Source organism: Copadichromis virginalis, linkage group LG11, assembly GCF_057382275.1.
Source record: "Copadichromis virginalis isolate Kocher_CV1m ecotype Utaka linkage group LG11, C_Virginalis_male_GT1.1, whole genome shotgun sequence".
Lineage (NCBI taxonomy): Eukaryota > Metazoa > Chordata > Actinopteri > Cichliformes > Cichlidae > Copadichromis > Copadichromis virginalis.
The window spans coordinates 38,491,948-38,503,565 of NC_140628.1; the positions used below are offsets into that span (position 1 = coordinate 38,491,948).

Genomic DNA, 11,618 nt, shown 5'->3' on the forward strand with positions numbered 1-11,618 from the left:
TGAAAAAAAAGGAAAGATGTAATTTATGTTCTTTTTAAATAGTCGACCAAAAGGAACGAATGTGTTTTTAACATTTAATGAATTTTAATTATGAAATAAATGAATTTTTTAAAGCATTTTGTTATGAAAGCTGAGAATAAAGTGAATAAAAACTTCAGATGATAAACAACCCTTAACTTTTTTTTTTTTTTTTTTTTTTTTTTTAATTTCTTTCCTTTTCTTTCTCCAGACAAGCACTTTGTGGACAAACACAGAGTCCAGCTGACCAACAGAGTGAGCAACATCGCACCCATTTTGGATGAGCTCCTAGACAATGAAGTTATCGACCAAGAAACTTATACCAGAATTAGAGCTCTGTCTACCACTCAGGACAAGATGAGGGAGCTCTACAGTGGTCCCCTGCAAGCTGCAGCCTGCAAAAAGATCTTCTATGACATCCTTTTGAAAAATGAGAAATTTCTCGTTAAAGAGCTCAGTGAAAAGGATTAAATGTGTTGAAAAAACAGTTTTTAGACCAAATATAGATCTACCGATATCTACCAGAACATGACATGATTACATTACAAAGGTTTAGATGCCTTTTCTTTGTGGGGGTTTTATTTTACACTTACATTTTTGTAAAAACTGTTCTATGTGTTGCATTTGCTCCTCAGTGGCTCCTTTAATTGATCCATTTTACAGGAAAAACTATGGATATTTGAAAGTTTTATATTAAAAAATGTAAATGTTATATATGTTAAAAATGAATCAGCGATGTCATCAGCCATGTTTTTATCCAAACACGTTTCATCCCAAAACGTAACATATATGTGACAAATCGTCGCTATGTTGCTCGTTCCCAGGCGTGAGAGCGGGTTGAAATTGATAAATGTAAGGTGATGGTTAATGCTAGGGTTAGGGCCGCGAAGAGAATAAAAAGGGGAGTGCTTCAATTAAGAATCCTGAGCGTTCATAAGGACGCAGAGGGGTACCTTTCTCATTACTATGAATCCTCGGGGCCGTGAAGCTGAATGAGTTTTATCCATAAATCATCCAAAGCCTCATTAATCTGTTTTTCAATGTCATCATCTTATTGTAACTTGAAACATAGTGACAAAGATTTACTGTCCTTTAAAAAAAATAAACCAAAATTAAACTCATGTTTTTTCTTGTTCATTTTGATGATTAATTAAAACGTTTTATAATTTAATCTTTGAAATAAAATCTTCATTTTTATCAAATGATTTATTCAAATAATAATGCAGTGTACATTATGGAGGGACGGGGGAGGCAGAAAATCAGAATATTCATTCAAAAAATATGATGGTAAAACACGGAACAATTTCTGCACAAGATTTTAAATGATGTTTTGCATTTGTTGTCCAGATACGCGGACATCCCATTTTGGGTTGTCTCGACCACACTACTAAATTTTGCTCTACAAGGGCCTGATATCCACTTACGGGGACGTTATACTGCCACTGTTCTATCGAAATCTAAAACGAATGTGCTCATATGTGAATATCAGGCCATTGTAGAGCAAAATTAGGTAAAAAGATAATTCTTTGTTTTCACATTCATCACGTCCCAATCAAGCGCTCGGGTCTTAGGAAGTTACAGGACTTTTTTCAAAGTGGCTAAACAAACACTTTCAACTCCTTAATCAACTTAATCTGTGAAGATTTGAGCATCAAACTTCACCCAAAGAACCTAAAAAACGAAACACTGAATGAATCACTCTGGCACAACATATGGTCTGAAATCATCTGCTTCTGGACTGCAGAGAAAACGTGAAAAAGGCGCGCGTAATGTTAAAAAAGAGGAAGTAGAAGGGAAGAGGTCACAGACTTTACCGCGGAGGAGGCGCTTCGGTGGTTCTGGAGATCCTGAAACAAATCGACAGCAGCGCAGAGGTAAGAATCTGCGATTAGATTCATATTTTAAACCCGACACAAACCGCTGCGCTAGCTCGGTGCCAGGGTTTGAAGACTGAGTGTTAGATTATTGTATCGTACGGAGCGAAACCTAATAATGAGCAACTACTGGAAGGACCGCTGACGTATCCGCACATCTGTACAACAAATAAAGTTTAAAACGGAAGCAAAACTGTTTAAAAAAGTCTGTCTGAAGGGGGAACATTTTCTCAGCTATTCTCACAGTTGTAATCAGCACATTGGTTACTAGGGCAGCGTGCTGTTTTTATTAGCAATGTTTTATTAGCAATAGATCGAATAAAATAAAGAAAAGAAAAGATAACCTAATCCTGAAATGAGCTTATCTATGTATGGCCAGTGGAGCCAAATATTAATAACCTAAAGAAGAGCCATGATTTAGTTGGTTTTAATGTTTTCTGGTGCATCAGCCCATCGTTTATTGTTTTCAACCAACTGGAAACAAATAAGGTGCACAGTTTTAAATCTGAGCAGCCCTTCATCCTGTGGACAGAAGGAAGTTGTTTATATTCTATCAGTGTAAATCATCATCATCAGTATTAATCAATAGTTTTTCCCCTCTGCTTGTTCCAGCTGGAGCATCTGGTGGATGTACAATGGCAGACGGTAGGTGCAGCATGAAGTCCTCTCCCTGTAACTGATCCTGACTCAAACTATAACTTAGCCTGAGGTCAAGAGTAATGAGAAGAAAAAAAAAAAAAAAAAAAAAAAAAAAAAAAAAAAAAAAAAGAAAAAAAAAAAGATGTGTGCACTGTGAGGCACAGAAATGAAAACAAGTTGTAGCGACTTCCACAGTCGCTAGAGGCCGGGGATGAAGCCTGCCTATTTGCCTGACGCGCTGTCAACTTTACGCAATAATGCGAGAGGTGGAATTGTTTGCTTGTTTATTAAAGTGCTTTGAGAGTTTACAGAGTAATGTCATCGGCTCCTGATTCAGACTCTTACAACGTCACAGGCTCTAATATAACGAAGCGAAACATGTTGTGCAGCGGTCAACAAAAACTACGGCTACCCAGCCCTCCTCTCTGTCAAAATCAAAACCAGTGAATGACAGACTGACAACGCCCATCTATGTCACCGCTAGCACCCACGTGACTCCCATAACAACCAAACAAATAAAAACCCAGTGATCATCAAAATTCAATACATTCAATTATGGCTGCTACACAAGTCTTTGAGACTTTGGTGACGTGCTTTGTGGTGTTCCTGCAGTCTAAAAAGAAGTATCATTTTAGCCAGCTCCTGATTTTAAAGAGTCTGCTCTCAGCTGTTTGGTCTCCAAAATCAATGAAATGCAGCCAGATGCTGCTCCTTTTCTATTTTTGCTTGTTTCTTCACTTTTCTGTGGTGCTCTGAGTACCTGGTCCGTACCACTACACTCGCTGTTCGCCCCGTTCCTTTATTCACATAACTGTCTGATCCTTATCTGTCCCTGCATGCCATTGGTCACACGGTGTGCCCATCAAAGCTGCTGGTTGCATGGATTCTCAGCAGGGCTGAGTGGTTGAGGCTGAAGAGTCGGCTTTTGTCATTTGCTACAAAGAATGAGCTCTTTGTGTCGGCTCGTTTGTGAATGACACATCACTAAACCCTAAGTTCGGCTGTGGTGCTGCAGCATGAGGACAGAAATCACTTAAAAATAAATCATAATAATTTCTCTTGTGAGCACAGGTGGCTTCTGTGTAAAGGTTATGATCAGCTGACCGACGCTGCTACTATTTGTGGATTTAGCCAACTGAACTCAGCAGGCTTATAAGCAGATGTTCCATGAGCTGTGATGGCTGATTTCCAATTCAATCAGTTCAATTCAATTTTATTTATATGGCACTGAATCAACGATTGCCTCAGTGTTCTTTAGTATGAAGAATGAAGCTGCTGTTAAGGTGGAATTCAGTATCATTACCTTAAATTTAATTTGGTGTTTGCTGCCCTTGATGTAACCTTGACCATGAGCACCACAGTCTGTTCTGCACAACCCAAAAACAACAACTAAAGCAACCATTCCCAAAGTCAGGAGTGCTGCTGCTAAAAACCCAGGACAGGTCTGGGCTGAGACAAAAATCTGTGGGGGCTCATCATGATGGGTCTGTCTGTCTAAAAAACCTGGACCCCCCATGGCTGACAACCAAGATCACGTGAAGTACCCTCTGAAAGTCGGCTAAAAGATGTGAATGAAGCATCCAGCAGCGAGCGAAACCAGCTCATTAGATTCTCTGTAATAAAAGAGGAAACTGCAACATTAACTTAACTCTTGGAAATTCAGGAAACACAATGTTTCAATGTCTGGATGAAAAAAGTGAAAGACATCATTTATGTTCTATTTTTAACATTTAATTAATTTTAATTATGAAATAAGTGTGATTTTTTTTAAAGCATTTTGTTATGAAAGCTGAGAATAAAGTGAATAAAATTTTCACATGATAAACAACTGTAAACTTTTATTGTATTTCTTTCCTTTTTTTTCTCCAGGAAAGCATTTTGTGGACAAACACAGAGTCCAGCTGATCCAGAGAGTGAGCAACATCGCACCCATTTTGGATGAGCTCCAAGACAAGGAAGTTATCGACCAAGAACAATATGACAAAATTAGAGCTCTGCCTACCTCTCAGGACAGGATGAGGGAGCTCTACAGTGGTCCCCTGAAAGCCAGTGCAGCCTGCAAAGAGATCTTCTATGAAAGCCTTTTGGCCTTTTGTTTCTGATGTAAACATAAGAAATATCAGACTCTTTGTTTTATGCTTTAATATCATAGTGGGCGGATTTAAAACACTGGTTATAATTTGGACCTGGTGACATCATACAGGCTACGAACGTTTACTCTGTTGTTAATAATTATTCCAGAATAAATGCACTTAAAAAAATAAACTTTAACTTTTTATTTTATTTATTTTATATTTTGCTCTCCATAAAAATATATCCTGTCAAAATTATGCAAATTAGAAATATGAACATGCTGCCAAAAAACCCAGAAAAAATAAATGAAAGCAAACACAAGGTTGGAGCCGCATGTAGACGAGCAAAGTGCGCCGACTTTGTTCAACATTACTCGGCAACAGGGAAAGTGAGGCAGGTTGCACTGGTGCATTTGTGACAGCTTCACTTGAAATGCCTCCACCGCATCATACATGCCATGTCCATGAACTGACAGGTTTCCTTGCTGAGCTCAAACTCTGTTGAGAACTTTTCCCCAACTCAGCCAGCGGACCTCTGTATGATGAGGAATGTTGGCAAACTCTGAATCTATTTCCCACATAAAAGACTGAAATTGACGCTGATTTAAACCTTTAGCTCAGATCAAATTTACGGTCTGTGTTACGGTGATCATTACATGCTCCATTTTTAGGACTTTACCACACAGCCTTTCCTGGTGTGTGATGCAGTGATATGCTGTTAACTCACCGTACAGTTCTCCTGCATCTTTACTAGATCCTACATCCTGCACAACACCAGCGCTCCATCTGTTGTCCCAGGGCAGTTTCATGTCGGTTACACTTTGAAATACCTTTTCAAACATGTCTTTTCCTGTCGTTGTCCCATGCATTGATTTAATGTTCAATATTTACACTCCACGGATGAAGATGGTCAGCTGTGCAATGTCCATCATGTCTGTACTTTCATCCACAGCAAGAGAGTATGCAATGAAGGTTTTGCTTCTTTCACACAACGTGTTCTTAAATCAGTGGCCATCTCACCAACCCGATCAGCAATCGTATTTCTGCTCAGGCTCACATTTGCCAAGATCTGCGTTTTGTCTGGACACAAGACGTCGCACAGCTTCATCATGCAGCTCTTCAGAAACTCTCCCTCGGTAAATGGCCGGGCTGATTTGGCTCCTCTGCTACAATAGAACTTGCTTTCACAACAGCTTCAGTTTGTGGCTTTGCTCTGGTGACAAACGTCTGCTGAATTGGTAAATGGCCTGTATTTGTAAAGCGCTTTACTAGTCCCTGAGGACCCCATATCGCCAGGGCATGCATAACAATAATAATAAATCTATATAAAATGATCTTGCGGGCCATAAAATGTTATTCCACAACTTAGACATCCACATTACTCACACTCACACATACATATAGGGCTGTGGGGGTGGACACACTATACAGCGTCCAGCCTCACCTCTGGCACCACCTCTGAATTTTAAATGCATGTAAACATTGAGGGTTCTCAAGAGGGGCCGTGCTGACACTCGCTGCTCTCTGGCAGGAAGCCATGCCCTGCCATGTTTTAAAAGCACTTTAGAACAGGACACAGCAACACTACACATGAGCGGGTGGAGGGAGGTTTGGGGTCTTCGTACACCTCTGGTGGGCCTGGGGCTCTGGTAACAGGTTTGAACGTAGGAGCGTTAGGATTTAAAACGCCCAAACGCCCCTGCTCTCGTTCTAAATACGAATTCATTCCATCAGATTTACCATTAACCGCACTTGAGACTCGGGACATTTCAGAAACTTTTAAAACATTCACCTCTGCTGCTGAAGCTGCTATTTCAGTTTCTAAGTCAAGCAGCTCCTTTCTTTTCTTAAGCTGTGTTTCTTGTTCTTCCAAAGCATGCTTTTCTTTCAACAACCTCTGTCGAACAAGAAGGGCAGCCATGTCAGCTTCTGCCATTATGCGTGCTGACAAGGCAGATGAAACCATTGAGCCACTGAGTGATGATTTACTTTTCCTACAACTTCTGCTTGCAACATTAGAGACGCTATCACTTGGATTAACATCATCTATCGCAGCACCTTTACCAACATTCCCGGTGTGCCTAGAAGCACCAGAACCATTTCCAGCAGGTAATACATCAGAAGACTCAACACCAGGTGGATTTAAATGTGGCAAATCAAGCTCAGACACCTGATTTTTACTCTGAGGGTTTCCCTTTGCATCACGAAGCCATTTCTTTATCTCTTCCACAAACTCAGTATTATGTGCTTTCACACTTATAAACCAAGCAGTTTGTTTCTCTTGCTCTTCTTGAGGAAGCAAAGGAAGCAAGGTTTCATGCAGACGAGTTGCCTCATTAAGCAACACAGACAAATTCTCTAACTGAGCCTGAACAGTGGAAACATTATCCTCAGATTGCTTTAACTCTTTAATAATTTTTACGACCTTTTTAATTTTATTAATCTTAGTATGACGTTCTGTTTGCAGCCTTTCAATCTGATTCTCCAAAGCCTTAGCAGTCGATTTCGGCTGTCTTTTCTTTCCATCCACATCACCACATTGTATTAATTGGTGTGTCTCCATTTTTCTTCAAAACATTACAAAATCCAAACGCTGAACTGCACCTATGCCACACAGCCTCATCCCAACACATCAACTTGATGACATTCCCTTCAATCAACCTTGGACACACACAATTAACAGGAGCAATATCCCCCTCTATCTGCCTATTAAACCTAACTAACTCAACCTAGTCTTCTGTACATACTAGCGGTGGGTATTTATGTACCTCCATACCGTCAGCTGTGAGGAAGACAAACTGTCTTAAACACAAACTGCGGCGGTACTCCCAAGCCAATGGCTTCAGCCGCCTGATGCACAATAACTAGAAAGCAAATCAGTACAACGCCTTGTGCAGCTGTACTGCTGAAACCTAACAGGGGAATAAGACTCCTGAAAGAAATCTGTATTGTGTAGCCAAAGGCTTAATCTAAAAGCTGCGTGGACAAAGGCAACAGCAAACCATAAGACTCTCACCAATAAAACTCATCTATATATAAACAATCCAATAAAACCTATAAACTTTTCTGTTGACAATTTGTTGTGGCTCTTCCAACTATGGCCGCGGCAGGCTAAACATGAGGATACAGATGACGCGCAACAATAAAAGCATAAAATACACTTCTGTACCATTTGCTTCTTTTATTCCACATGCAGCTGTCCAATATACAAATCAGCACGTGGGATTAACTATTAAACAAATGCACAGACTGCACAAACAAATAACTGCTACTCACAAAGAACTGCACTAACTACTATACCAAACTACAACTTGGCCTATGGCATCAATTAGTGCATAAATACACATAAACCATCAAGTTCCAGTTAAAATACATCAAAATCATTCAAGCTGCGGTCAACAGAAAGTTTTGCCTCATGCTCACCTTACCTTTCTGCTCATCAACATCAGGTGCTGTAAACAGGTGAGTGCAACCACATTTATCATCTACCACACCCATGAAACACGCCCCACACGCCTGTGCACCAATACAGTGAGTCCATTTAAACCAACCCACTTAGTCAAAAAGGAACAACTCATATGGCTCCTACAGACATCATTTATGTTCTATTTTTAACATTTAATTAATTTTAATTATGAAATAAGTGTGATTTTTTTAAAGCATTTTGTTATGAAAGCTGAGAATAAAGCTAATAAAATTTTCACATGATAAACAACCGTAAACTTTTATTGTCATTTCTTTCCTTTTTTCTCCAGGAAAGCATTTTGTGGATAAACACAGAGTCCAGCTGATCCAGAGAGTGAGCAACATCGCACCCATTTTGGATGAGCTCCAATACAAGGAAGTTATCGACCAAGAACAATATGACAAAATTAGAGCTCTGCCTACCTCTCAGGACAGGATGAGGGAGCTCTACAGTGGTCCCCTGAAAGCCAGTGCAGCCTGCAAAGACATCTTCTATGAAAGCCTTTTGGCAAATGAGAAATTTCTCGTTGAAGACCTTTCAAAGAAGTAAATGTGTTGGGAAAAAAACACATTTTTAGACCAAACGTACACGATCTACCTGAACATAACATGTTTACATTAAAAAGGTGGAGATGTCTTTTCTTTGTGGAAAATTGTTCTGCTATGTGGTGCCTTTGCTCCTCAGTGACTCTCCTTTAATTGATCCATTTTACATGAAACACTTTGGATATTTAAATTTTTTTATATTAAAAATGTAAATTGTATCACTTAAAGATGAACTGACGATGTCATCAGCCATGTTTTTATCCATGACTCAAACTGTCATAAATTTATTTTCAGATTTCATTATCTTCTATAAAGTAAAACATAATGCAAACATTTATTGTCCTTAAAAATAAACCAGAATTAAACTCGAAGAATTAAAAGAATTTAATAAATTGACCTTTGAAACTGGCTAAACAAATAAAGTCACGATCCTCCTCAATCAACTTACTTTGTAATTAATCTGCAAAGCTTTGAGCATCAGACTTCACCTAAAGTACCTAAAATGAAATCAGGATCATTTACATGATGTCACTGGCCTTAATTACTGATTCATTAATGTGTGTATTAGCCTTTTGTTGCAGCTGATTTGAATTTGTTATATAGGTGACTGTATCTATATTCAAACTGTACATATTTTTAAATTTGCATTTTTTAAATGTAAAACGACCCTCAGGACTCTCCTCTGGCATCAAGTAAAATGTCAGATTTTAAATTCTAGTGTAATGAGTATTGCACTGTGCCTGTCTGCAGTAAAAAGGGTTTGAATGATGAGCCAATAATATCTACCTGAGCTTCCCAAAACACGGTTTAGGAATCAAACATAACTCTACTTTTCTCCTCCCTCTTCTTTGAACCTGTTTTCTAGTTTTTCTAGAGGCAAAGTCATTTATTGCATCATTGCAAGAAATATGATGTCCACTCGTCTCCTGTGCCACTGAAGATATCAAGTAGTTATTTATTCACTCGAGCTTGGAACTCCCTTCTGTGGATACAATGAAGTTATCATTGCTTTGGGGAATTATATTTAACACAGAGAGAGAAGCTCAATTGTTTGAATTTATTTACAATTACAGTTTTCAAAAAATTCTGACCGTAAACAGCTTTCAAAGCGTTGATATTATTTGAGAATATATATCAGGTGATGGAATTTAATTTAAAGGTTTCTATGTCCCATTGAGCTATTTGCACTAACTAGTGACAGTATAAAGGTAACACAGTCGTAATTTTGATCTCAAATTTCTGAGAGAAATAACTGAATTTAAAACATGGCAGACCTCAGGCCAGATTTAATTGGTAGACATATATGCATGCAATATGAAATTTATTATCCCAGATAGTCTAAGGAGCAAGGGCGTAGATTTGGCATGGACGGAAGGGACATGTCCCCACCAATAATTTGATCTATTCGAGTAAAGAAAATCAAACCCGATAGAAAGAAAAGAGAAAAAAAAAGATCTGTCAGCGTCTCATTCACCCAGCGGTGCAGAAAGGGTTAAATTACGTTCTCTACTGGAGTCCTACCTCATGTGACAAATATGGCCAATGTGATTGGCTGAGCCTTTCAGGGAGCTCTGTTTAGTTTTAGCAGCTGCAAGCCTGCGCTGCCAGGAGGAGAGGAGGATGGCAGCAAAAAGGAAGAATCTGGATATAAGAAAGTATTTTTCAAAGAAACCTGCAAGTCACTTAAAGCCAAATTAACTCATAAAATGTGTCCGTCATAATAACGTTACAGGCTGTGCTAGGCTTTGGCCCACATCAGTCTAAAATTGTATGTAACCATGAATAACGTGTTTTGGAAACTAACTGCACAACAGGCAGCACTATTAGTTCTCTCAGTCTCAGAGCAGCATTTCTAATTTTGATTGAAACTGTCAGAGAAAACGGCAGCCTCGAACAGTATTAGTTTACAGAGGCTGTTAGAATTATATGTCTAACGTTAAAATGTTGGTGACACAATAATTACATCCTAATGGCACTGACGTATTCATAGGGTTAATTTTTGAGACAAAATGTCATGAGGAAGTCATGCTTTTGCAAATATCCACCTTGTAGTGCAGTTTGCACACATTGTTTTAAAAATGCACTCACCCTGCAAACATTACTGATCAGTCAAGATCTGCACAAAGTCACAGAAACACTGAAGCAGCTCCACATTTTATTCTTATTGTCATGTATGTCCTATTTGTCAGGTGACAGCAGAACCAACACAAAGCTCAGAGAGCAATGGTGATACAAGATCACAGGTGAAATTTGATGATGACTTGTTGGTTCATGACTGTATTTGAAGCACATGTGTGACTGCATGTATGTGGAATGTCTCACTGTTATTGATCAGGTGACAGAGGCAGCTCTGCCATGTTGTAGCTCAGACAGAGGTGGAGAGGTGAGCTCACAGGTGACTGACTGATGATTTGGTGCTGTAGATTAAATAGTATTTATTATCATGACAATTGTTAGGCTGCTGATGTAAATTGATTCATTAGTGTATTTGACAAAGAATCTGAATTGACACGTCTCACGTTTTATATGGCACGAATCAGTGTGTTATTTTATCAGGTGGCAATATGTCCTAGTGCAGTCAGAGGGGAAGAGCCAGGGCCAAACATGAGGCACATCAGGCACTTAATAATAATTTTAATCTGAGGATAGAACGCAGGTACTGAGGCTGAAAGAAGCTTCAGTGCTCTCAGAGGACTAAAAAGTTGGCTACGGTCAACAATGACTCGAATGAGATTAAACAATGCTGCTGTGTGTCCACCAGGAGAGACTGGACAGTATAGATGTAAAACCAATATGCCAGCAGTTTATCTCAGTTAACGAGAGGAGCAGGCCTGTGTTTGGCTGCTTCACACAGTGGACATTGAGTTGTGTGGGACACCAGTAGTCCATGTTGCTGTAACAGTAGTTCATGTTTAGAATAGAAAATCTCAGCTCACTGACTTGATCGGGGCAATAGTGCCTAAAATGTTGCATAATCTTGCTGAGAGATCTTTTACTTTGTGGT

At 39.1% G+C, this 11,618-nt stretch overlaps 2 protein-coding genes across 4 annotated transcripts in view; both read left to right on the plus strand.

Moving 5' to 3' along the window:
* The window catches only part of LOC146699444 (apoptosis-associated speck-like protein containing a CARD), a 59,815-nt gene extending 50,762 nt beyond the window's left edge, over positions 1-9,053 (plus strand). For 2 of the 3 annotated variants that reach the window (XM_085472366.1, XM_085472367.1), the window contains exon 23: positions 230-1,140. In XM_085472366.1, coding sequence (XP_085328492.1) covers positions 230-489 — 260 coding nt within the window. In that variant the 3' untranslated portion in view covers positions 490-1,140. Of the gene's footprint in view, positions 1-229; positions 2,538-8,358 lie in introns of those variants that run through there. The other variant, XM_085472368.1, reaches the window with a different exon arrangement.
* On the plus strand, positions 2,485-4,938 carry LOC146699446 (apoptosis-associated speck-like protein containing a CARD). Its single transcript, XM_085472382.1, has 2 exons — positions 2,485-2,537; positions 4,401-4,938. The coding sequence occupies exons 1-2, from the start codon at positions 2,528-2,530 to the stop codon at positions 4,631-4,633; spliced, it is 243 nt and encodes an 80-aa protein (XP_085328508.1). The 5' UTR covers positions 2,485-2,527; the 3' UTR covers positions 4,634-4,938.
* Positions 9,054-11,618: the final 2,565 nt, after the last annotated feature.